Genomic DNA, 26107 nt, shown 5'->3' on the forward strand with positions numbered 1-26107 from the left:
CCTACCAGCAAAGTGAAATTTAATGATGCAGAATGATTGCCTTGGCAGAGTAGGGAGACAACTGCGCATTTACAGGGAATATTTGTTTGGATTTACTCATCCCTCCGCCATCTAACGCGGGGTGTTTGAGTTATTGGCAGCAGCACTCACTGGCAGAGGCTTCGTTCTTTTTTCCCCTGGATGTCCAGTAATCAAGCTAATGTTTACGGGTCATTGAGAAGGAAGCAGCTGAAGGTGAAATCTACCGGAAGATTAAAAACTGAGTGATTATCCCTGTTATGGCAATCTGACAAATAGGGAGCACTGAGCCAATGTGATTGTTCGCGGCGGTCTGGTATTTAAAAAAATGTAAATTAATCTGGTAGGGGCAAAATGCACAATGCGTCGTAATGCGCAACTTTTTTTTTTTTACATTTCTAGGACAGTGAAAGCTTTTGAACTACGGCTCCGTCGACAAATTGGGTGATGAATGGAGCATCTCAGCTCCACATGGTGAAAACAATGAAAATGAAAACACATTTATTACTTTTAGTTCTTTCCCAGTGAGGGTTATGGGGAAGAATAATTACATATTCAAAAAAAAGAAAGAGGCTCTTTTGAATGTGGAGTTTTAAAGATTTGATTAGGTGGCAGTGCCACAAATTATAAACCTAACGCTGACATGTGACACCTATATTCACACCAAAATCTTACCAAACGTTAGCATTACATTGATAGCAAATCTGGAAATGAGGAGGATTGTCATGTTTGACAGCCAAAATGTAAATCTGGCACTTCCTGCCTGATAGATTTTTGAAAAACAAAATGCCAGATGCCGTACAGTGGCATGTGGTGTGTGACATCACAAATAATTGAATGACATTAATTAAATGACAAAGAGATTTTTCACTGCCGTTGGAAAGGCGCAAATCTCATCGGATTGGACTTTATCTATTGTGTGCACCCTCCCAAAGTTACGTTGTGGGGGTACAGTTCAACAATCCCCTTTCTGGTTGCGAGCTGGTTGTTCTCCTTTTTTAGAAATTCTCTGCCAGCACTCATTGGGGTTTTTTTAATTTCGTTTTTTTGAAAACAGACGTTTATTGTGGCCGGAAAATGACAAACCAAAATTAGTTGAAACATGCTAAAAAGGCTCAGCTGCGGCAACAAGCATCACGTTTCACATCACACATATTGATCCATGCTTAACGTAAAAATACGGATTGTAGGAGCTTTAACATTTGATAAGCACACTTACTGCTTAATAGTGCCCGTGGTGAGGGCACTAATGATCCACTGCAGATCCAGGGTCTTGAAGGGGATCAGCACTAGACTGGTGGTGTTCTCCAGGTCTATGGCACTCTCCGGATACATGACGTGATGAGTTGTTCTGGTGCCCACATCCTCCTCAAAGCCACTGGTGGGAGCCTGGTTCATTCTGCACGGAGAAGTTTTTTGTGTCCAGGGTTATTTTCCTCACATTCTTATTTCCCCCTTTTGTCTTGTTACTTTGCCATCTTTACAATTTCCAGGACAGCTCAAACCCCCCCCCCCCCCCCCCCCCCCCATGATGAAAAATGTCAGGATTTTGCTGTGTTAATGCCCATAATCCACAAAGGGGATTTAGTAATGGACCTGCTTCATTTGAACAAATCCCCTATGTCAGACAAACCAATGAGGCCTTTTGCAAACTGAGGCATGCAAAGTCAGCACGAACACTATTTTGAGAAGAGAAAAACAACGCTGCTTTCGCCACGTTTCAAATATCCAAACAGCATCTCGGAATAACCCCGCCGCCATTTGAAGCCCAACAGTTCCAGTTTGGCAAGCCGGACGAGGGATTCCTATTATTATGTCCAACAATACTCGGTCAATCTGGAGCTGTAATTGGTGGGAACACGGTTTGACAGTGGCAGTTGGTTTCCTGAGTGGAGGCAACACAGAGAGGGGGAAATCATGAAGTTGACCCCTGCCCCTCCTCCCGTGTGACTGGCATCACCTGTTTGGGCGCTCGGGTCTGAGCAATCTTATCTTTCCTCATTACTGGCTCCGAGATGACAGCTATATAACAACTTGACATTTCCAACCTGAGCCTGTCAGGACTCAAAACGACCTACTGCCGGAAGTACAGGTATTAAGTTTCTCGGCTTTATGTTACAGTTAATGAGATTTAAAAATATATAACTATTTGCTATTTCATGCTTACAAAGCGTTTAAATCGTAGCCTCTTTTGTGTTTAAAGAAATTACCATGACATTGCACACAACGGGAATAACTTCTTGGGCATGGTTTAATGAAATATAGATTCATAATGATCAACTTTCCTCACACTCTCACCTCTCACCATCTTTAATTATATCACTTGCATTATTATGGAATGCACGTTTGTGATCAAGACAATTTTAATTACATGTTTAGTCCAATTAACAATTCACTGTCAAACTATTTTCTACATAATTTGGATTAAAAACAAAACAAAACACAGTTAGCATTTTGTCCTTAAATCTCTCACTACATTGACCTTTTTTGGCCACTCGAGGGCAAAGGAAGCAAGACGTCAACACAACAACTGGCATTTTAAGTTGATATGGCGAATCCTTATTTTTGCCTCCAGCAGACATGGAGGACCTTTAACACTGCATTTGGGTTGTGTGTGTTTCTGGCCACCTGATGAATTTAAGTCCAACCTTCACTCTCTTTTTGCCCCGTTGTGCCCTTTGCCAGAGGAAAACACCTGGCTCCAGATGTGCAGTTCACAGGAAAACCAAATTGCGGACAACAGACAAGGCGGGTACATGCAGAAAAGATGATCCAATATTGAACAGGTTTACAGTCTTTATTGGCTGGTTGGCAGGCATGAACAAACTCAAACAACCCCCCCCCCCCCCAAAAAAAAAAACCCACTTCAAAACTCAGGGACAAATCCAGAAGCAAAAGGGAACATCAGGGGACAGAATAAATCGGAAACAAAACAGAACAGAACGAAGGAAAACTGAACAGACGAACTGACGTCAGACTGGCACACATGGACTAAACACATGAGGGAATTGGGAACAGACACACGGCACAGACAATCACCGAAGTGGGAAACCAGACCAGACGAAGAAAAGAAGTGAAATCAAATGGAAGACACACAAGGTAAAACTTCCAAGTAAAACAGAACAGAGTCCAAACAAAAGGGAAATTACAAGTCCGACCCAAAAAACCAAACAGAACCTCAACATAAGTTCAAACAACAGAGTTCCAACGTCTTTTCCAAAGTCCTTTACAGGGGAAGATAATGTCGACGCTCGTCTGTTTGCTTTCACCCGTTTGCCCCTAACTGTGTCTGCCAATACAGACTGATTAGAGCAGTGGTACAGTGATCCCCAGCGGTTAAAAGCTAAGTGTTTTTTGTAGAGCCAAAAGATCTAACCCAAACTAAATGAAAGACAGGAGGGAAGTAAAGACACGATGGACAGCTGCATTGCAACAGTTCACAAAAGCAATTTTACAGCTGCGAAATGAATGGAAGGGTAGTCAGTCCCAGAGGAAACAAGTGTCGTCCCACCAGCAATAAATCTGCTGCACCAGATGTGTCGGTGGTTATTATGGCCACCACACCGATTATAATGATACGGGATCATCAGTCTTAGTATTCTGTAGTGGGGGGGGGGGGGGGGGCAGTACATGTTATATTATCACATCTACAGCCGACTCGGCGCACTTCACGACAGCGAGAAAGAAAGGAAGACGGGGCAAATGTTTCACTCGCCATTAATGAGTAATGCAGCCGCTGCATGTTGCTCTGCAAAGATGAGCGCACTTGTCGAAAAACCCACACAGATTCCTGGCCCCGACTGAGCTGAGACTGCGACGTCTGGGCGGACGGAAGTGTTGCCAAGGGGCTTTTAATGGCGCACTATCTCAGTAGAGAACAACCGTTTTTCTGCAGGACTACACTGGTGGGTTTCCTCCCTTAATGGGGGCCACATCGTCTGGGAACATGGGGAATTGCTCGGCGAATGGCTCCCTACCATCCCGTGCAAATGACAAAAAAGGGACGGCAGTGAGGGCAGAGGAACAGCGTGATGCCTATCAAACGGCGAAATGTGGGGAATTTGTCACTCCTGCGGCACATTCAGAGATGCGGATTCGCTGAAACGCCGCGTTACTATTTGTTATTGCTATTTTTTAATTTCGCCCCTGCCGCCCATTTATTTACAAAGATCCACTGTGGTTAGATGTTGCATTGCCCCAGAGACACTCATCTACATTCTCATTGTATACATGTGAGTCCATCAATGATCACCGTTACGCAAGTGTACAGCCAGACAGGGATCTTTGACTTTGACGTCACGTAATGGTCTCCTGAGCTTGCACAACAAAAATGGAGCGCCACAGTGAGGTTATGGAAGTGAAGATCCCATTCATGTTCTCCATTGACATTTTCATTATTAGCCATAATGATCGTAACCACACAAGGTCGACCCACCACGAGCTACGAGGTTGTGAAATGATGGTATGTGCACCTGTGGAAGCCGCAAGTCCGTATGGTATCGACCTTGTTTTAAGAAAAACATATTTGCGACGTCATCGAGAAATACTACACTATCCACAATCCTAAAGTGTGACATCGACATCTCGGATTGGTGGAGATCGCTGTTACCATGGAAACGCTTCCTACACCCGCGAACTTCATGTCTACTAGTGCTAGTGCGTGCTTAACTGTCGGTTGGAAGTCGTCGGAAATGCATTCGCAATGGCCTTGAGAGACGAGTAGTTCCTTCACTGCGTAAATAATTTTGTACACATCCTTGTACCCTTCCAATTTTTTTCTTGCTAGAAATAAAACGTTTCATGGTTACGATTCATCTCGTCGTTTATTGGCTTGGTTCCAGGCTTAAAACTCATTATATAAGGATTTCATGAAATGCCAACTGAGTAAATGAATGGGAGATTCACTTCCGCACCCGGAGCCGTACAAAAAGTGGGCGGTCCCTGTTGCGCACATGTAGACAGAAAAGGTGAAGCACCGTTCTGATCGTCCAACAGAACAGAACGGACGTATCTCATAATGTTCGTCTTCAGGTTTAATAAGACGAGTGAGGTTGGTCCTCGCCACTATCCCACTGCGGGGGTCAGTGCTGCGATAATGCAAGTCTGTGAGGGCACTCAAGAAGTTAAGTTGTTAAGTGGATTCACTGAGCTGCTCGTCCACTTAATCTTGTGGGGGCGTGTGGTGTCAACCGCTCTAAGGAGGCGAATATTTCAGATTGGTCTAATCAATATTCAGCTTCTGCTCCAACACCCCCCCCCCGCCCGGCAATGGAAATTTGTACCAGATGGACTTGAAACAAACTGGAGCAGATGCATTGAGCCTTTGAAAAAGCCCATTCCTCCGACAAAATGCTTTGCTCCAGGCTTTTCACCTGGAATACACCACCACTCGGGTGACACATGACCAATCCTGTGCCGGATGACGGGCGCGAGAGATGTTGAGAGGATCAATCTATTCCGTGCATATTAAACATCCTTTCATATAAACATTTAGATGTGGCTCTCTGAGATAATAGAATTGGAGAATCGTGCAGCTCGGAGGTAGACGAGTGCAGATCGGCATCCCCCCCTACTCCCGGAGACGGCATGAAGGAGGGTGACGCACTGTCAGCGGAAGAGCAAAATTCAGAGAGCAGGCCATTTTTTACTCAAGACAGATATCTTGAATAAAGCTTTATGGGGCCTGCAAGTATTAAGCGGCAGCACTTTAAGCATCAATCAACTTCATTCAATTTAAGGGACTCTTAAAAGCTCAAATATACAAGTCGGCTTGAAATGTGTTACGGCACATTGGCTGCAACATTACCAGCCCCAATGTTTTTCAGAGTTAGAACACATTCCAAGTGTGCTGCCTGTGTTCTCGGATACAGACAGAAGATGTACTCTGGACCGCAGGGGGCGAATAACCACCAAGAACTGCATCAGATCAGACGGACTGCGCCGAAGAAAAAAAAACATCAGTGACTTCACTTCACAGATAAAAACGGAGAAACATCCATCAATGAAACATCATTGACGCAGACATGGTGCCCTTCTTGTGCAAACTGGTGTAGGCCTTGGTGTTCATTTAGTCTTGGTGTCAAATATCTCGGTTAGTTTCTGCGTATTTAGTCGCATCCTGCATTTTTTGTTAAAAAGAAATGTTTTGATTAAAGCATAGAAACACACACACACACACACACACACACAGACACACACACAGACACACAGGGAGAGAGAGAAATCCGCTACCATGAAATTCTAAATGTCAAGCTGAATAATTGAAGTCAAACCAAAATGCCAACGCAGTCTGATTATCAGACTATTGATCAGTGGTTAAGATTCTGTCGGTGTCGGTTAACCATTCCACAAGAACAACATCGCCGGTGTTCGTGTCTTCATATTCCCAGCTGTTTGTCCGTTTTGACGGGAAAACCTGATCAATATCAGATGGAATATCTATTTCGCCGGCGGGTTACGTCTGTAACCTCAGACCTGCGTAGTGTCCTCTCGGGGAAATTACGTCTCCCCCCCCCCCCCTCTTCCCCTTTGAACTTGAGAAAAAGTGAGAGTGCGAAACTTCTAAGGTGATAAACATCAGCTTTAATTTCAGAGCTATTTGCCCACCGGCAGGCTGTCATTTGTCTACTTGTTTGAATGTAAGGGTTTTCAGAATGGGCCGAATTATTGCACACATGAGGCGAAGGCACAGACTCTCCGGCATGGCTCTTAAAGCTCGAGGCTTTGTGATCAACACGGTGAATTCCGCATCGCACTCGGTGAGCGTGTGGAATGGCGTGGCGCTCCGCCCCTTGAGCCGTATTCGGGAAGGCTCGCAGTTGCCGTGGAACCAGCAGCAGTCCTTATCCGCACTCTTCATGAGCGGGGACAGACGTCACACCGGCCAAGAGAAAGGTTTGTCTCCTCATATGCTGTAAGCCTTGTAGGTGTACGGCAGGATGATGCAGGATCGATTTTTCTTGATCTAATAGGTATCCGGCGGAGACGTGGAGGACACTCACTGCGGGTTTTTGCCAACACCAGTGAAAGGCTTCTTGCTGAGCGGCTGATTCCCCTCATAATCAAACGCACTAGTGCAACCCTTACCATGCCGGCCCTCAAAGGAGCGTTCACCCGGCACAGTGCGGGAACGAGGAACGAGCGCCCGGAGCACAAACCACTTTTTATGTCACACTCTATTTTACTCTCACCCTCAGACACAGTCTTCCCTGACATTTTTGCGCGCACTAGCCTTTGGATTTCACTTTCAAAAAAAGGTTGATATTTCAGGACGGATAAACTGGGGATTTCATGACAATCCGCGCGATCATCTGGCAGCTGGCGGTTTTTTTTTGTAGGAATGACCCGATTGACGTGTATTTTTTGGGCGGCTTTAAACGCTGGATATTTGCCAACACTGAATCTGATGAAATAGATATCTGACACACTGATGTAACAGCTGCAGCACAATTGTATTGATCCAAATGCAGAACGCAACTGGTTAAAAACATTATGTTTGTAGGTGAATAGAAAAAAAACAAAAAAAACACGCCAGCTGCAGAGAGGATTTTTACCAGACAACAGACTCATGAAATTAACAATAATTAGCGACAGCTACGATCCGCCGCGGGCAATGTTTGTCATTTTATCCGGTGAAAACGGCGACCGGAGCTGGCTACAAACAGTCAAACAGCTGCTCGGCCGGCGTGAGCGTTTCGCGTGACCGCTCTCTGCCAACGGTGATCATTGTCGGATTTTTTTTCTCAGCATCCGTATGTTTTGCCAACCTGAAGTGTCTTGGATCTGACTCACCAAACGCTCACACGCTTGGGTTTTTTCCCCGGGATCCGCGGCAGGATGCTGCACCGTGGAGGCCGACACTAACAGGCTGAGGTGGGCAAAACACAGCAGTCGGGAAAGAGTCCATCGTTACTGATCCATTAAAAAAAAAAAATGCCTGTAGTGACACTCATCCCTATCTTTGTCGTTTTAAAAATGTTGGACTGACTTGTTGCGATGGAGCCTCGGCCTCAGTAAAAAGGAGGGGTGAGTGCCAAAGCTATTCGAAAGCCATATGGCCCCGGTTTGATTACACTTTCCTTAAGCTGATTTTTGGGGAATTTTGTGCTTTACCTCGAAATCCGACAGGCTAATGAAGCAAAGCACCCACAATAAGCAATTTGACGGACAACACGAACAGCCAATGATAGTGAGAATTGCGCCGTTCTGAACCAATCATGTACAATGTTCTACAATACATTTATCATGTGCAATTTCTCACAGAAAATAATTAATACTTGAACCAGAATTAACTTTGGTTTAAATGTTGTGATATATTCACATCTCACGACCTTTAAGCCGGACAGAAAATAGTGATTTGATTCATGTCGTGATATAAATCGATATCGATCCATATGAAAAACATTAGCGAGATAAGATTTTTTTCCACCTCGCCCAGGCCTACCTCCTGTCAAACCTTGCATCAAGTGAAAACACCACTTCAAGTGGCTGCATGCTATACCTGCCCGGCGTTGCACTCAACTTATCACAGCTAATTCAACATCCTGCCGAAGGAAACGTCCACTGCCACTGTTCGGGTTACACTTTTTGTTTCATTCTGTGTAGCTTGAAAAAAAAAAGAAGAAGAAATTCAATAATTTGAATTCACAGCACCATAATGGACATTTGATGGATGGTCTTTGATGCTCACGGTGCCCCGGTGACACATTTTTGCAGTGTGGGTAGTCCGAGAGGCGATCAAGCTCCTTGAGCGCCATTGTTCTCGTGAGCAGAGGACAGGTATGACTGCAGAATGGAGTCGGAGGCGTTCTAAGATTTTTTTTTTTGTAGCAATTACGTATCTTTCAAAGTCCTTCTCTCCGAATAATGATAATCATGAGGAATGATGCAAAACCAGCTTCCAAGAGCTGAGTTGTGTTCAGGCTCCAGGGCGCCGCTCGCAAACACAAAGTGCAGCCAGTCGGCCCTTAGTCAGAGGTCGTGATGGGTAGGAGGCACTGTTAAGGAGCATTGTGGACAGGAACAAATCACTATGGTAATAACACTTTTTCAGAGAAAGGAAAAAAGTTCATTCTGGTAAACGCAAACAGCTTTAAAGCTCGCCTGGAAAAATCCCCGTTCAAAAGCCAATTTCTCACAGGGGTTTTTTGAGTTACCAACGTGATGTGCCTACCCTTTTTTTTTATATCTTCTGCCTTTAACATCCATCCTAATCAGGTTATTTGCAAGGGACTTACATCAAGGTGTGGAATATAGGCCTCACTGATCCTCAGTTCAGCAGAGTAAATATGAAAGATGAGACAATCGCACGTCCAAGACGGCCTATACCTCTTTTCAAAGAAAACACGCCGGGCGTGCGTGCAGACCGGGAGAATGGAATTGCACATGATCAAATATTTTGCATTCAAAAGACGTGGGAGTGTCTAAAATATATATATATACATATTCCGGACAAAGAGTAATGCCCTCAAATAGGGACAAATGATCTGAAATATGTATTCCACAACTTTCGCGTTACACTGATTGTTCCAGGGGTGACCTCTTGGCTCCGCCTCACAACCGAGCCTGACTCCAAAATGTGACGCTCGGAAATAAATCAGCAATTTTGCGTTGCATGCTAATGCAGAAAAAAAACCAAAAATTGATCCCGCTAATAGCAAAGTAATAACTCTTGTCTTGGTACCGTCCCTGTCATCTGATAATCAAATTGGTAGACAGTGCCACGCGGCCGTCACGGTGTGGGGGGGGGGGGGGGGGGGGGGGGGCTGGCGCAAGAGATAAGCGCCGTAATGGGGCTTTACACAGAGGCAACATGTCACAGCAGGTTGACAAAGCCAATGCTGTCGCAAATTAGGAGCCGTGCAAGAGTACGGCGTGAAATATGCTTTTGCATATTTGAGCAGCACTTTTTCGCCATTAATCTCAACGCAGGCCTCATTTCACCCAGAGCGTAGCGATCGTCCCGGACGCCTCTAAAACATCTACACCTTTGTTATTGTATATCGACAGTTTGGTTCGGATAACCATGACATTGACTCATGATCAATGTATATGAGTAAAATATCATTTTAACTCAATTCAAAAATCTAGTTGTGCTCAGCAGTTCGTGAAAGCGGCCGGTGTTATTTGCATATCATGAATGATGAGGGAGAGAGAGCGGATGGTTTCCAGCCCCATTGCAGAGTGTTTTTTTTTTACTTTTCCATGTGTAAACAATGTCAAACAAAATATTAGGCATATAAAATTATTTTTTACATACTTTATAACGTGACTGGATGGGTTCTTTAAGTAGTCTGTGAGATAGGAAGGAATATATCATTTTTGTGTCATATTATTTCATTTGTATTGCTCAGGCGATTTATAGACAATCATCGTTTCATCATGTTCCTCTTCCTTATGTTCCATTATGTCAATTGATCATGTTTTTCAAGACGGGCATCTCCCGGGTCAGCTTTGATTCCACTATCTCGGAGTTCGCTGCATTTTCACATTTACCAGGTGAAAGCATCGACTTTATCTTTATCGTCTAAAATGTACTTTTGGCAATGGGCACGGTGCGTTTTGAGATGAGACGTCTAAATCAGGCCTGCCCACCATGATATTTTGGAAAAACAAAAACACAAATCCAATTTCATTAGCTATGACGACTCAGTGCTGCATCAAACAACATATCCCTAACAAAATGTCCTCATTCAGAAGCCACAGAGCTTACTTTTGTCCCCACAGGCAGACGCAAAGACTCTTCTTATGACTCAAATCTATTTCACCACCGCAATCTGCTGAGCAAACAAGAGGCTTTAGCTGATAAGCCAATGCTGTTCAATATTCATAACAGTCTATAAAGAAGGCTTTGGAGGATCTGAGTCAATTGCATTTTTGGAGAACTGAAAGGCACTGGTTTTCGGTCTTAGCTGAACGCTACTGGACCGTGTTCCTCCTCAGTGCTTTGGGCATTCCGCCCATGCAGCCTTCAAGCTCAATCTGCAGATCCGTATTTATTCCGGGTCTTAACGAAACCTGCAGTCTCAACTCTGTGAGGTGTCCGGGAGATACGGCACTGCGTGAACACTGAAGTCCGGAAGAATCCGTTTCCCTTTTGTTGTCTGAATTAGCTTCATTTGATCATGGTGCAGAAAACGCACCGTGAGCCCCTGCGGGAAAAAAATCCCCTCGCTGTGTTTTCCATCTTTTCCAGTTCATTCTCTGCACAGCTGCAATTTATGCGACTGATCTCTGGCAGCCACAAACTCACAAACTGCCCTTGTATGAAGGCAAAAATGTCCCCGAATGTGACAAACAGAAAAGCTGTTATTGAGATTTTGCTTTGACTATCTATGCATACCTTCTTTACTCGGTCACGCCCATTTGTTCAACATACATCATCAATGACTTGTCATGTCCCATGGAAGATGATTTAATGGAGAAAGTGTCATGTGTACCTCAGGTTGCCTCTTCCCATTAGAATTGCAATATTTCCCCGCATCCTGTGTCCATGTAGGGAAAGAAACAGGTCTATGGTGCCTCATGAGACACGTCTCACATGTGGTTACCTCACAGAGAGCTATGTGAACGCTGCGCATTGCTTCGTCCGTGTTGATTTCTTCTCAAACGTATCACAAGGGAATCTCCCAGTGGCTTAAGGGAGTGACTTTTTACGTTGCTATCCGAAACGATCAGCTATTTTGCAAAGAACAAAACTGGACAAGTTTTGGAAAATCTGGAAATTGTTTTATGACTTCCTGGAGAGTAGTGATATGGGAACTCAAATTTGGTCTGATTTATGTAATAATTAGATTTAGATAATTAGAATTTATTTTAATTTATTTTATTTTGTTTAAGTTTCTTTTTTTTGTCTTTATATATATATATATGTAGAATTGATGCATGTTGATATAAGGCTCTTTAAAAATTATGCCAAAATCAATAAAGATATGTTTAAAAAAAGAACAGAAAAAGAAGCCGTAGGCCGAGACGGAACCCTGACCCAGCGCTGTGTCAAAGTGCCTCCACTGAGAATCATCGTCTCTCCAGAACTTTCTCCGTCATCTCCTCGAAAAGAACTCTGACTGCCGAAACCTCACAAGTGAGCTGAAAAACATCAGACGGATCCCAGCCTCATTGAATGCGTGCATTTGTCGTTTTTTTTCACAATCTCCTCAAACAGAAGAACCATAGGCTGTACGTCAAGGCGGACAACTTTTTGAAGCTGTGGCGGAGAGGACACTGAACAAAGTGTGATCCACTGTGTCATATTTTCACAAAATGGCCCATCCTTCTCTTTGACAGCAATAGCACTTTACTCATCAAGTTCATTGTTGGATTTTGGGAAGATGGTGACGAAGCTAGACAAATAAATCTGACGGGGCAAGAAAGTTGAGAGCAGTCAGACGGTTTTCCTCAAAACCCCAGCGTTAATCTAACTTCTGTACCGGCCGTAGTTGTGAGCACGCACGTTTTTGTGAGAAAAATATGTGAAACAAGGACAGTGGATTAGAAAGGATTTATAAAATATCGATTCCATATTCCCTATCGCAGCCGAAAGAAGACTGTAAACGTTTCTGATTTAAATGTCATAATATTATATTGTGATGGTCTAAACTGGTCTTTTCCACACATGCGGAATATAATTCGGATGCATATATTTATATTCCTTACTTTTTGGTTCATATACACATTTGATTTTTTTTATTCATCTTTTACAGCAGTCAGTAAAATCTAGAGATGCTGAGTCTACAAAATAACTAATTAAAAAAAAAAAATCTGACATCTGACATAACTCTAGCTAAATCGAACTAAAATAATAATACAGACAGTATGACCTCAGAGCTACTGTCATAAATATGAGAGTGCTATCAATATTTCAGTGGCAATCTTTAAGATACCTGCAAATCAAGTTGAAAATTCTCGTTTCCTGTGGTGGGAACCGTGTCATCATGAGTATAAACCAAATCGACGAAAAATGCGGCCCCGTAGTGTAAGAAAATTCTGCTCTGATCAAAGAATAACAACAGAACCCTATCGCCAGTGACAAAAATGAGTAAATATCATTGCCAATGTCAGGCGTGTATCACGTGTTACTGTGTTACTACCCCAGAGACTGAGGTAACTAACTGACCTTATGATGAACTCGCTGGAGTCGATGCGGCCGCCGTACCGGGAGCCCTTCAGGTTGCCGGAGTTCCCCACCACGGCGCAGGTCCTGCAGCGCTCGGGGCTGGCGTCCGTGTAGCGCACCTCGTCGGGGATGACCCGGAACAGCTCCTCCACCACCTCACTGAAGTTGGCCGGCTGCCGCTCCGCCTGCAACCACTGGTGAAGCGGCGGAGACGGGCCTCAGAGACGGCCGCGGCTCCGGGGCCACTTTAAGCAGAAGTGATTGAACGAGGGCGGCGGAGCTCGAGACACTGAAAATAACCTTCCGGGGGGGGGGGGGGGGGGGGGGGGGGGCAGCTTAGCGCTGTCTGCGGGGGCTCTTTTGGCCTGTTCCTCATCTCGTTGCTTTGAGCTCAGGGAGACTGTGTGTGTGTGTGTGTGTGTGTGTGCACTGTATACTGCTACATATGAACGGATACAGATTGTTCTGCAACAACATGGTCTAAATAATTCTATGGAGCCTTTCCCGCGCTGCCAATTCAACCAATTTTTTCCTGTTACACCGGACCTGGGGGAAAATAACAATACGACTAAAGCTGTACTTCATCATCAGCCTTCAAAACCCCCACATACATGCATCGTGCGTATAATGAGAATCTCCCCTTTAGAGACAGAACATTTAGCCTTGGAACACGAAGGCGTTGGCTGCTCATTGGAACAAAGAGCCGCCCACTACACCCGGAGGTCGCGCCCCTGCCTCGCTACGGCGCCGCAAATCTGACGGGGCTACCGCCGATACGTGACGCTTGCCTCATCGCGCGCCCGGTGAGGAGCATTTCCCCCGAAATGAGTAGTGACAGGAGGCAACCTTGCGGTCATTTTTCCTATTCTCTCCCCTAACGGGACATGGTGTGAGGCCAGAGTGGGAACACCCAAGGCGCTGGACGCCTTCCAGACACAGGTAGGATGATTGTGTGACATACATTTGGTGAATAGGTCTTTCTAATTTACAGAGCTGTACTCCAATAATGGGATGCACATCAAGTACAATATATTTTGGTTTGACAGAATTAAATTAAAAGCTTCTTCCTAATTTGTCGTATGGCTGGTATAAATTTGTATCCACAGCATAGAGGATTAGAAAAAATAAGTCCTCCATAAAACGTTTGAAAAGTTCATGTATCGAACAATTCCAGTACAATTTTCATGTTTGGTGTGTGTTGCGATCGCTGTGGATGAGTGGCCAAAAGCACTCGGCATCGTATCAAACTGGAGTTTGAAATTTTTGTTTGTGCCAGTCATCCAAAGTTTTTGTCCCTTTGGGCAGCCACACGACACTCGGACGCAGAGACAGCAACTCTCCGTCGGACTGCGGCGTCACGTGGATAGTTACAACTAAAGTAAAGTTAATGGATTTTTTCGGTCGATGTTCATTTGCCTGCCTTCAGTGGAGACATTGACGCGTTGAGCTCTAATTGGTGACAAACAATTTCGCAGTGTGTCTTCTTTATCGGAAACAAAATGCCAATCGAGTGACCGTTACGGACGCAATCTGGGTGAATTAGTATTGCACTTCCAGAAAACAGAGGTACTTGCGAGGCTGATTAAAAAGGAACGGTCAGAATCAAAGCAGCAGACCGATACTTAATATGGGTCAAGCTCCATAAACTACATTTCCATGAGTTGCATCTTTTGTTAGAGCCTCCCTGGCTGATAAGTATCTGATATACCAGCAGTATCCAAATGTCCACTGAATAACTTGTTATGCAAAACCCCAAAAACCCAATTCTTTTGGGGGGGGGGAGAAAAGGCATTATGTCTGCCTACGTACTCGAGGGCTATGATGGAATAAATCTCTCGCCTCACCTACAGACTTGGTTAGAGACGCTGGGAAGAAAGGAGAGAATTTCCACATCCGCCCTCTCGCTTGGTAAGTGTGAACAAATTGTGCGTGGGAGTTTGCCTCACAACTCAATCCCGGTGAAGATCCCTCGGATTCGGAGCAATCAATGCGGCGAAAAACAAACACTTCTCGGGAGCATCACGGCACCTTGTGATCCGTTCTTTCCTTTCAGCACCTCATCTCTTCGCAGAAGCTGGATTTTTCTTCTTCTTCTCATTACTCAACAGAATAGCATTGCAAATTCCCCTAAACAACAATCCCGCCCCCCCGCCCCCCCCCAAAACTCACCTGCCACCATTTAAAGGTTTCGTCAGAGAGGACGCTGTTCTCCCTGCTCATCAGAGGGTGGATGGACTGGTTGAAGTGCTCAGCGAACCAGGGGTCGCCCTCCGCCTCCGTCATGCACTGTCGACAGGCGCACGGCCCTTTGGAGAAGAGGCTGTCCGAGAGGCGAAAGGCGTGCCTGAAGAAGTAGAGCGACGGGTCCCGGAAGGTGTACGTGAACAGGAACATCGTGAACGTGACGACGCAGAACAGCAGCGCGAGGGTCCGGATTCGCCTCCGCTTGGGCAGAGACATCGTCGCCGCAGTCGAAAAAATCTGTTGGCGGGGAGTTCTGAAGGTGTGAGGGGGGGGGAAAAAAAAAAGCTACCCTGTTGACCACATGTTGCAAGCAGCGCAGCTAGATCACTGCTGATTCACATTAAAACCAAAGGAAGGTAAATCCGTTGCCTGGTTTCCCGTCAGCTCGATGGCCGGCCGGGTTGATCAGATCCAGTCACTTTCACTGACTGGTCGAGCGTCGGGCGACTCCGCGAGGTCACTGACCGACCGGCGTGGCATCCGTTCTTTATTGATCCACCTGGAAGGCAAATGAAACAGCCGGTGAACCTTGAACGTTGTTTCACTGGAAGTCCATGGGGAGTGTAAATATGCTACGCAGCTCAGTGTTGTAATTTCACAGTACTAATCCAAGATGGAACTGTCTGAATTTCAGTCACCATCACCCCACATTATCTGTGTTCTGTTTATTACTAAATCACGCACGATGCATCGCAGTCTCTCAGCTCTTAAAGAGACCATCAAACACAAGGAAAAAGTCCAGATTGATTGCGCAAATTGTTACAGTTTATAAAGAAAAAAAACTGGCAACGACATTAATCACCCTTCCATCCCACTGTTAGGAGTATGCCAATAACTGGAAACAGCCTTTGCTTTCTGAGGGGAAGAAAAATGAAAGTCCAAATGCACAAATCACTGACTAAGTGGGATAATACCAAAATGAGTCATTGATCCAGTGTTGCTTTCACAAATTAAAAATTCAGAAGTTGCACATTAGGGAAACAGATTTGCTCTTTTTCTGACGCCTTACACAGTCTGCCACAATTAATGGATCACATTAAAATGTCCCAACTGGGATTTATACACCCACACACACCCACACAAACACATACACACACACGCGCGCACACACACACACACACAAACACACACGCGCACACACAAACACACACACACACACGCGCACACCCACACACACACACACACACGTGCACACACACACACACACACACACACACGCGCACACACACACACACACACACACACACACACACACACAAACACACACGCGCACACACAAACAAACACGTAACTTAATCCACTGATTCCTAACCAAGGAGGTTACTTCGGCAGTTACTAGGGGTTTATGGAAAGATTGTGGAGCAGCTGAACTAATGAACTCAAAAATTTACTTACAATTTACAATTGATTTGGAAAAATGATCCTGAATATTACATGGTACACAACACAAAAGGGAAATGCGTGTCTGAAATGCAGTAAATGGTCAAATTGCATATCTAGAAGGGATGTCCAGCAAACCAAAACTTAACATTGACAGTTCAATTGCATGAAAAAAAATATTTTAAACAATATCAACTTTTACATCATTACTGGTATTAAATAACATTAGTAATTTATATAAAGGAGAAACCAAATCTTACTCACAATCCATGCAGGGGGAATAGATGACAAAATTCTAACAGTATGATCCCCTCAGGGTAAAAACAAGGAGCGCAAAAAAACACACGAGGTAAAACTGAAGTTATCAGGAGACATCGCGGGGGAAGCAGTGCAGAGTAGAGCCCACAAACTGACACTGAGGACTGGGAGCGCAGAGAGGCAGGGATGACGAGTGCGGACGGTCACAGGGGGGTGGAAGCAGGACAAAGCACGGGAAGTTGCCCGGGTAGGGGACACACGAGCAAAGACAACACCATGTAAAACAAGAACCACTCAGCTCAAGATGCAAAGAAGACGAGGGACCACGAGAATGGAGTAAACATACAACACAAAGTGCACAAAGAAAAAAGTCCTTGGAGTCCAAAGAGTTCTCAGGGTCCTTCAGGGGGGCAGAATCATGACAATGTGTTTGTAGTCAGTTAAAATGAAGACATTTGAGTGGCACTGGTACTTGACTTGACCTGACAGAGCTTCAGGGGAGCCACTACAGAGCCTACACAGCGGGTCAGAAACATGCTGGAGACAAACTTACCAGAATAAAATAAGAGCAGGGGAAATGGGTTTTTTCTCCCAGAGCCCAGCTTTTCACAGCTGAGAAAGCAAGCAAAGACCTCCCGGGCTTTCATTTTCAACATGAAAAGGCCACCTCTGCCTTTAACACCCGGGGAGCGCCTGGGTTTAATTCTGATGTGCAGCATGCGTTGTGGATTTTTCCACAAATTCCCCTTCATGTTTAGCGAACGGCCGACCCACGAACAGGGCGAGAAACATGCGCGTCCGCAAAAATGCAACGCGCTACTCCTCTTTACGCCGTCTCCTACGTACGGAAGATTGGCATGGGATGTCTTATTGTGGCGCAGGGAAAACGGCTGCAGGTCTCTGCCTGATTAGAAATTGATCGGGTCGTTCAAATTCCACCCGGGGCCCGGGGGTCAGCGAAGAGGATTGGGCCTTTTTTTTAAGACCGGCTGAGAAGGACGACGGGGCTACACGGCTCGCCTGTTGATTTCCCATTTTCGCTATCAGGCTGGGAAAAAAAACAACACCGTGCAGCCGTTCGTGAGCTGCGCTGACTCAGGCCAATGCACAGGAAGGCTCACAAGTGATCCCGTCTGCTGTTTGGAGCTCCATTACTCACAGAGGACTGTGGATTTTGCATACAGCCCCGCGGTTGCCAAACAGGTGGCGTCCCGCAACACACCGGCCATCATCTCATTCCCCTGACCTTGTCCGACTGAACGCCTGGCGACCCTGCGCCAATCAAAGTCCGCCCAAGCAAGCGAGCAGAGCATCTGTTCACACGTCAGAAGAAAGGGGGGGTGGGGGGCGAGGTCATCATCTTTGCGGCGCGCCGTTACACTGAAGTGTTTTTCAGTTTGCGTTTCGGCGGAAATTGTTTTCCTCCCCCCGGCTGGTGCCGCTCGCTACTTGCGAGCTATTTCCGAAAACAAAATTCTGCAGCTCCACACGTATCACACTGTACACCCCAGAGAGGCATCTCTGCTGATCTGAGAAAGTCTGCCCGCTAAGTGGAACCGGAGCCCCGTCCGTCAGACGTGCGCCTCGGCACGTGTCTGAGCGATTGCACTCTTCACACAAAAGTCACAATGGCGAAACATCTCCACGGCACTTCAGCAAGTCCGGGTTATATTAACAATAAAAAAACAACAACAGCATTCCGTGAACTTGCACTCCTGTGGAGGCATAACACCATGCCAATCCACATAGAACTGCTGATCTGCTGGGATTTTCATGAACCATTTCACATTTGCACAGAATGAACTAGACTCGCTGGAACTGGACAGTCGACTGGGGACAGTCCCCCTCCACTCCCAAAAAAACAAAACGACGCAGCCTGGTCTGATGAATTCTATATTTGCAGATGGTGGGTTCAGAATCTGGTGTCAACAGCATGAACCCATCGACCCAACCCGCCTCGTGTCAACAGTCTGCTGCTGCTGGTGTGAGGAATGTTTTCTTGACACACTTTGGGCCGCTCAAGACCAATCACTCGTGGAATATTGTCGCACACCATGTTCATCCCTTTGTGGCCACAGTTTACCGGCCGCCCGCGGCTATTTCCATCAGGATGAACTGGTTTGACTGAGTCCACAGTCAAAGGAAGAGGACACAGGCAGCGTTAACGTGCAGCTGACAAATCTGCAGGAACATGATGCATATTCTCATGGATCACATTTCCCACAAAGAACTGAGGCTAATGGTGCGTTCACAGCAGACCTTTGTTCGTGTGAGTATGGTCGCAGGCAAATATTTGTACTTTTCGCTAATAAACCATGTAAGGAGATAATCTCCTCATGGAAGATCAGCCCTAGAAATTAATTTATCCCCAGGGGATTATACCAGCTGTATCCCTCCTTTTATTTCAAAGTGTCCTTCATGGGTAAATTCATGAATATCAATAATGCCTTACATACCGCATGTGATGTTTAAAGTCATGTCATTCAGGCCTTGTGCACTGTTGTGCCTAATTGAATGTCTATCTAATAAACAACGCAACTCATGAGAGAATGTGTGAGGGGGAGACGTCGGTGAGAAATGGGGGGTGGGTGAATGCCCCTCACGCTCCAGCGTCACCGATTGAGGCTTTAACAGTAGAATGGGTTTGTAAGTCCACCGCTCATGCAGCTCGTCGGAGAGAAGAGAAGTCTTCTTATTTGATGAAAGGGGTGCAGGATCCGCCTGTCCTGATGCTGCCGGACATAGTGATGAAGTTATATTTTTACCAACTGTTACTCTATGTCTGAATAACAGACAAAAGACAAAAAAAAATGGCTTTCACAGACACATAGAGCAAGCCTCTGTCGAAAAAAGGGCTGTAGAAGCTCTGAGTATAAAATTAAAGGTGACATATTCTCATATTCAGGTTCACACTTTTAATGTGGGTGATCACTTGAAAAGTTTTGCACGCTCTAATGTTCAGAAAAGCCCTCAGTGTTCTCACCCTGCCCATTCCTGCAGCTCCTCTTTTCACCCTCTGTCTAAAACACCTGGATTTCACTTAGCCCCACCCCCTCCCGATATACCCCAGGCTGCTCTGATTGGCAGACTGGCAGGCTCCACAGATACACACATTTATGTTCATTAACACTTTGCATAATATGTCACCTTTAACGTATAGCCTTATTGGTTAATTTCTTCATGGGAACAACATCACGTGAAAGCTAGAAATAATGAAACTGAAATCCCCTCTACATAAACGTTCAATATCTGAAACGGCACCAGATGGGAGGAATACAAAGAGATGTGTTGAAGGCAACGAGGAAGAAATGCCAGGGGATTTTCTGTGAAATTCCTGCTCCTTTACTAATAATATGAATCAGAATATATATCTTTTTATATTTGATGGCATCACATCTGTGAGTCCTCATGCTCTAGTCCCCGGATTTGGTGGAGAGATATTTCATTTTCACAGATATTGACTTTCAGCCGGTGCTTTATTCTAATAAAAAAAAGGAGGCAGGGTTTTGTCTGCCGCTCAAGCACATAAAGCGGATTCTGGGGGCACGGAGAGACTGAGAGGCGTGTGGGCGAGGTCTTCTATCACGATTTAAATGAAGGACGAAATGATTCTGAAGTCACTCCACACATATATGAATACAGCGGTGGCTCACTTGTCGGACTCTGTTCATTAAAATGTAGAGGGATAATGTGAGAACACATACAATATAAAACGTATGACTGTTAAACCCATGACTTTAATATCACGTCTAAAATTTCAATCTCTCTTGTGCTTGAAATTTCAGACGAGGGTTCAATGCAAAGGGGTCAGATTTTAAAAAATGCAGCAGTTTACTGTATGCTGTCCGCTGAAGGTGAGAGCTTTCTTTCTTTCTTTGCAATGTATTTTTTAAGACATTTTAAATTGAGTGTGTGTGCTTTTCAGCATCTTGACACAGGCCATCAGAGGGAACACGCTGCACTTCGTCAACAGAAACAGTTGAATGCAAAAGTGACCGTTTACTACTTGTTTTAATCAACGTGAAAGGATCGTGTTCTATACATATCTCGTGGACTATAAATCCATATTTATGAATGAGCAGAATCATGTTGCTGTTCACGTGTCTACTCTGGTTTTAAAACTTCTAATAAACAGAGGGAGGGATTATCACACTCAATAAATACATAGACAGATTGATATTAGAGCTTCATTTGAATTCAATAAAGATGATTTGATTCCCGACACATTCATTTTAGTTTCTTTTTCTATCACTGCAGCTCGGAACAACACGAGGAGACTGTGGCAAGAAATAGTAACAAAAATGAAATACTATCTCTTTTATTAGAACAATGATCCCAGCACAGATCAATATTCTTCACGATCATGAATGAACAGTTCGATCGGATTGACTTCATCACACATTAACGTCTCTGACATCACTCCAACGTGAAAAGGCTCAATGTCACTTAATGTGCCACAGCAGCGATCAATAATCACCACACTTCTCTGAGATATGCTCCTCGTCATAAACACTTACACTTGTGAAAAAAAAAACCTAACCCAAAACAGAAATTTTATAATTATGGATGTTATCTTACATTAAGCATGTTCCCGAAAAAGAACGAAAGGGCTTAACGTGAGGTCCGTAATTATAGGATTTCGATTTGTTTCTTTTCACAGGTGTAGGTATTTATAAAGGTGTATTAGGGGCATTGTAGGAAGAATAAAAAATATATAGAGCCGGGGGAGGGGGGTAATATTTTCAAGAAAAAAACAGAATTTCTGACATTTAAATTTGTAAATTTACGAGAATTCACACTCGATAGTCTCTGAGATTAAAGTGGTACATTTACTTGAAAAAAGTAGCAAATTTTCGGGGAAAATACTCACATATTTATGAGAAAATCTCACATAAAAATCTCGGACATTCTCTGAGATTACATTTCTCTCGGCAGCAACACAAATCATGTACAGAGTGTCCTGAAAGGGCAACAACCAATAGGCCTTTACTGCATGCTCAGATGGTTCAGTATCAAAAAATGGTCTTAAAATTACGATCTATAAACTCCTCGGCTTAATGTGGACTGATGTTATAAACCCAGTGAGAAGCAGTCATTTTCTCATAGACTTCTTTTTGCAACCAGTGGAGTCGCCCTCTGCTGCTGATTCCAGAGAAGACAGGCACTTTTAATAACACAATCCTGCTACATTGCACCAAATGTGTATCAATCGTCAGCCGGAAATAGTTCCCAACAAATACACGATTTACTCCTGTGTTGGGTGATGTTTGTTAATAACTAAAGCGGTTCCAGGAAATCACTAAGCCTTTTTTTTTCTTCTTCCTGTCAGCTGTTTTTGAAGTTTGTTGCCTCGCTCGCGCACTCGGGCCTTGTTGGTTCTGGTCTCGAGATTTTGTTGACAATAAGAAAAAATACATAAAAATGCAACCATATTCTCTAAGCCTATAGGGGACGACTCCAGGCGTCACGAGTTTATTGCTTGTGTTTTATATCCTTGTTCCTGTTGGGTTTACCGTTATGAATGTATCTCCGCTCATTCAAGTGGCTGATCATATAGCTCTCACTTTATTATTTAAAAAAATGGAATTACTCACTTACACATGCGCTCATTGCATTTCCACTGATTACTGCAGACGGTCGCCAGGAGCAATAAAGTTTCCCCGGGTGTGTTAAATCCCTGTGAGGCTGCTGGTCCCGGGCGGATGTGGTGTGAATACGCAGCATGGAGCAGTGGAGGTCGGAGATGAACCTTCACACCGACTCTGTGCAACTCCCTTAGCTCAGGCTTACCATTTAAACCCCTTAACACTCAAGTTCCCCCTTTCTCCCCTTTAAGTAGCTCTAAATTTGGAAAAGATAATCTCATTTGACTCTGTCTGACGGTATCATACACTGTATCGCCTTGTTCCAGCTCCGGCCTTATAATGGGTAGCGAAACAAGCAGTCAATGTTTTCTGTTGTTGTGTGTGTCCGCACTATCCCATCAAGTGAAAATAACCCAACACCTCTGGTGCATCGACAATTACATTTTTCCACAAAACTCAGCCTGACATGTTTGGCATCGTTGGACACCTTTGCATCTCAGTGAGAATTTAGTATATCTTTCCATTTTGAACAATATATATTGCAAGTCTGTGACCCACCAGAGGATCACTCGGGTTAAATAAATTACTATGAAGATCCAAGCAATAATATATGCTGATCTATAATTAGGTTGTTTAAATAATACAGTTGAAGCTGTATTTGTGTACTGTACTGTATCTGGGAACATACATCGATGTAGTTAAATACATAATTCAAATGCATTAAGTCTCAAGAAAATGTTGCTCTGTACAAGTGAACTGTACATTCCCTAATCAGGCAATGCCAACTTTTTATTATTATTATTATAATAATACCTATTTATAATGTCATCATGACATCATTGGGAAATGGCAGTAGGACGTCATCATTCCTTCCATTGGATTTTTCTTAATTTTTCTTCTGACTTTTTACACTTTACAATGACCTTATCTGTGACTAACCATTTGGACTCTGCGTACATATACCACTCCTTTGTGGGGAAAAAAAGATTTTTCGATCTATATAAGTTTAAGATTGATGGGGGAAAAAAAAACAAACTCAAATGAGCACTTGAAGCTGTTTTTGTCTATTTGATGAATGTTCATGTACTCTCGTGATTCTTGCACTTTTGAGGAATGTCTTCATGGTTGAATGCACTTTGGACAAAAGCGTCCGCTAAAGAAATGTAATGTCCTGTCGTGTAGTCCTATAGGGTGCAGAGATACCTTGAAAATGGGGGACGTCATTTTTTCTGACTTCTTCTTGACTTCCTCTTATCATATGACACAATATGATGGGGAATAGTATTCTGTGTTAGATAGTCTCTCTATTGTTTGGAGGCATGTCGTGGAAAATATGTTTTTCAGACCGTATCTTTTGGTGACCTTGACCTTTGACAAATCCGCTCGTTTGGTAAAAAATCTGTCCATGCGCTGTTGAGTTATTTGGCACACACACAAACACACTGTATGAGGTACAGTACAGGGGAAGTAACAGTGTGCAGAAGCCAATTGCTCTTCCCAGCTCAGTATCAGCCAGCTGCAGCAAAACCAAATGCAGTCGAAAGCGGCGGTGGCGCCAGCCTACCTTGAAAACTGGTTTTGATGTTTACCCTCAAATGGAAAAAAAAACTCCAAACACTCTGCATGCAGGCAAATGTTGCAGGCAAATGTTGCCCCTCCCCCACACACACACTTGGACCAATAGAAAGGTGGCCAGAATGTAAAGCAGCTCGGATTATTGATGTGTGTTGTCGAGCGCGTTCTCCGTCCAAAATGAGACGTCTGTCTCATTAATCACGAGGAGGAAGATGTGAGGTGAAACAAAGGAGGCGGCGGATCGGCGCGTTTCGTCAACACAATAGTCCGCATCCCCGCGATAACTGGTGATTTTTTTTAAAAATCGCTGGGCTCTGATGAGGCCGCTTTGCATGCAGGCGAATGCCTTTCTTGCACTTCCACTGATCGCTCGGCGCGGCCGGGGAAAAGAAAGTAAAACAGGCCTCAGCACGAGTGTGCTCCATCAAGGAAGTTCTCCATTTGAATGGGATCGTCTGTCCCATCAATCATGAGCTCTCGGTAAACGAAACAGACAATTCCATTACCACTTTTGTCAACATAAATGCGTGTCCGCCGTGACGCCGCCGGCCCCTTCATGCGCCGGGACTCAGACCGTCGTACATTTCGGAGCTGTTTCACACCAGAGGGCTGCTGTTTCCTCTTTATAGACGTGAAAAAATATGAGCCATAAAATGAAATCACGGGCCGAGGCAAGGACGTTTTCTGAGGACCGACTACACATCGGAACAAAACAGCTTCTCTGTGGAAGCGTCCTCCGAGGCTCTCGAGACACTTGGCACACAACTCGGAGACACGTTTCAAACAGGCACGTTTCCCAGCGCAAGCGGTTTCCATTGGACCACAAAGAGGTGCACAAAGACACGGCCTTTGTTTAATCTTCTGACAATCTTCATACAGACATCAGGCTGGGATGGCAGATCTGTCTCTACACTACATCAACGGGTCTGATCATTTTTTTTGTTGTTGTATTGAGTGGCCTCCTCTTCCAGCGTGTCAGTCGGATCCACCGAGGAGCTCGGTTCTCGCCTCTGATCTAGCTCCAGATCCACTTCTGCGTTTGGAAACACTCCAACTCTGTCAGACAGAACATGAAAAGGAGACTGCCCCCCCCCCAAGAGATCGAACGGCATCGCCCTGTTTATTCGTACTTAAAAGAACCTGTGTTTGTGTTCCGTGGCGCAGCACAGCGAGGAGGAGGCGGTGCGACGTCTTCGTGTCGGATAGAAAGCGGCGCGTGTGGAGGTCCGGGGTGCACACTGCAAAGTGTTGCGCTCACTATTTAAGCATGATTTTTTTATCATTGCACTTTTTTTTTGTTCAAGCTTACTTCGGCCGATATTACTCGCGGTGGTAGCTCTGAGGGGAACAGATGATTCTCTGCACCAGCGCGAGTTGGCAATGCAAACCAAGTGGAGTGAAATTACTTCCTTTCTCATTATGAACATGTGCCAAATTTTACCGGACCGCAAAGAAAATGATGAGAACCATACGATGCAATACTGTCTGTATAGCTGGAGAATGTTACGTCCAAATCGTATTCGTTTAATTGCAGCGCCGTTAATCTTTTCAAATAGAATGAGTCTACAATCTTCTTTAACCCCATTCGCAAATCAGGGATATGTCAGGGCCCCCAAAAACTTTTCTTTTTCTTTCGGAAAGTTTCACAAGTTGATGATTTGTAGAGTACAAGCCCATATGCAGGGAACAGATGGACTTTCTTGGCAGGCTCTTCAGTCAAAGGGTGTGGGATTAAGACAGGGCTGCATTGAATAAGTTGAACCTCCTCGAGGAGGAACAGCCAGTCCTTCCCCGTCTAATCTATTGCCACAGTGTTATCGGAGCGCTGCAGGTTGTTAATAATGTGAACCCCCACCCCGCCACGTACTGTAGTCAGGCCTGGGCTGCCACGCTGACTTCCTGGATGGACTTCTGGCTGTGTCAGAAATCCACC

The 26107-nt window shown here is 44.7% G+C and overlaps 1 protein-coding gene across 2 annotated transcripts in view; it reads right to left on the reverse strand.

Moving 5' to 3' along the window:
- LOC118311404 (CMP-N-acetylneuraminate-beta-galactosamide-alpha-2,3-sialyltransferase 1) overlaps nucleotides 1–26107 on the reverse strand; it is a 51987-nt gene that overhangs the window by 5805 nt on the left and 20075 nt on the right. The window contains exons 1-4 of one of the 2 annotated variants that reach the window (XM_035635249.2): nucleotides 17021–17390; nucleotides 15302–15875; nucleotides 13133–13326; nucleotides 1238–1417 (exon numbers count right to left, since the gene is read on the reverse strand). In XM_035635249.2, the coding sequence (XP_035491142.2) occupies nucleotides 1238–1417; nucleotides 13133–13326; nucleotides 15302–15592 (665 nt within the window). In that variant the 5' untranslated portion in view covers nucleotides 15593–15875; nucleotides 17021–17390. Of the gene's footprint in view, nucleotides 1–1237; nucleotides 1418–13132; nucleotides 13327–15301; nucleotides 15876–17020; nucleotides 17391–26107 lie in introns of those variants that run through there. The other variant, XM_035635248.2, reaches the window with a different exon arrangement.

Source organism: Scophthalmus maximus, chromosome 5, assembly GCF_022379125.1.
Source record: "Scophthalmus maximus strain ysfricsl-2021 chromosome 5, ASM2237912v1, whole genome shotgun sequence".
NCBI lineage: Eukaryota > Metazoa > Chordata > Actinopteri > Pleuronectiformes > Scophthalmidae > Scophthalmus > Scophthalmus maximus.